This window comes from Cebus imitator, unplaced genomic scaffold (assembly GCF_001604975.1).
Source record: "Cebus imitator isolate Cc_AM_T3 unplaced genomic scaffold, Cebus_imitator-1.0 Scaffold63, whole genome shotgun sequence".
NCBI lineage: Eukaryota > Metazoa > Chordata > Mammalia > Primates > Cebidae > Cebus > Cebus imitator.
In genome coordinates, this window is record NW_016107378.1 from 2,263,285 (window position 1) to 2,264,960 (window position 1,676).

The window sequence follows — 1,676 nt, forward strand, 5'->3', positions numbered from 1 at the left end:
AAAAAAACCTTTTTAATTAAAAAAAAAAAGGGTAAAAGTGAAAGGAAGCAGCTTTTTGGGAATATAAAAGGGAGTTAGGACAGAAATGAGAGAAAGAACAGAAAAGACTATTAGGAACATTAAATTTACCACACCAGGAGCAACTGAAATAAAACTCCACTAATTTTACAAACCTACCTTGATAGACAAGCTGAAATTTTAACTGGAATCACCTCAAAACTGAGAGTCACCCAGAATCCTATTACAATATTACTCAAATAGCAGCAGCAATATTTATTTTAGCTCTATACATACTTTTTAATATTTGCTTTGTAAATCCTAATTTGAGCTCATAACTGTTTATCATTCATAGAAATGATATACCTAAGCTCTAGTAAATGCAATGCCAAAATCTTTATATATCTGTAGTTTAGAAGGTGAAAGTTCATTTTACATATTTTAGAACCATAACTGTTTTCTGTACCAAAATTTGAAATGAGATTCTTTCAGCAAACTCTTTTAGATATCCTACAATGTGTCAAGCACAGTTTGCCAATGTAGGAAAACACTATCAGCTTTAATGTTATCTATGCAACTCTGAGTTTCTAAATGCCTTCTGCTTGTTGAGTATATATTTCAGAAAATTCTAAAGTTGTCATTTAAGACTTCAAACTTTGTGGTATCTGCAATTGTTTTTCCAAAAATATTTTTACAGGAAGCTTGACTCTTAGTTATAAGTACCCTGGATAACTGTAATGATGGGAGCTTTTCAAAATACTGATGCTAGGAAACCTGCACAACTCCCAAGGGTAAACATAACATAGAAATGAAGATTGCCCAAAAATCTTTGATTTACAAACCTACCTTTAAAATTAGGGTTCACAAGTTCTTTACGATTAGAACACTGAAGGGCATTTCCATAAACTAAGTCCAAAGCACACAGCAGCAGGTGGTAAGAATTGACCAAATCATCGCTAATCATGGGGAAATTACCTGCAGGATGATAAGCAGTTGCAGAGTTAAATTAGCTTCAACTTTATAACATTTTAAAAATAATTTCATCCTTTAATTATATAACATTATACAACACTATACAAAGTTGACAATAAGTGTTTTGGCAAACTTAGATTTTGAGATATTACTCTTATATCTTAATAAATTTTCTCTTTCTTTTTTTTTTAAAGAGACAGAGTCTTGGTGGGTCACCCAGGCTGCAGTGCAGTGGTGTGATCATGACTCACTGCAGCCTCAACCTCTTGTGCTCAAGGGATCTTCCTGTCTCAGCATCCTGGGCAGCTGAAATTACAGGCTCACGCCATCACATATGGCTAATTTAAAAAAATTTTTTTAGAGATGAAGTCTTGCTATGTTACCTAGGCTGGTCTTGAACTCCTGGACTCAAGTGATTCTCCTGCCTTGGTCTCCCAAAGTTCTAGGATTATAGGCGTAAACTGCAGCTTAACTAAGAGCTTAGTAAAAACTGTAACTTTACTAAAAATGCCATTCATTCATTCATTGTTTATTAAATACCTAGTAGCTGATTAAAACGTTGTCATTGGTCTTTTCTTTGAAAATCCTGAACACAAAAAACTTTATAAATTATCTCAAACTGTAAGAACTTGTTTTGCATGAAAACATTTTTGTCATGAAAATTATTAGAAATACTTAGGAGACAGCTGAAAAAATAATTCATTATT

At 32.8% G+C, this 1,676-nt stretch overlaps 1 protein-coding gene across 4 annotated transcripts in view; it reads right to left on the bottom strand.

The window, feature by feature from the left end:
* Nucleotides 1–1,676, bottom strand: part of RBL2 (RB transcriptional corepressor like 2) — a 55,330-nt gene that overhangs the window by 35,687 nt on the left and 17,967 nt on the right. For all 4 annotated transcript variants that reach the window (XM_017530087.2, XM_017530090.2, XM_017530089.2 and 1 more), the window contains one exon: nucleotides 844–972. In XM_017530087.2, coding sequence (XP_017385576.1) covers nucleotides 844–972 — 129 coding nt within the window. The remainder of the gene's footprint in view (nucleotides 1–843; nucleotides 973–1,676) is intronic.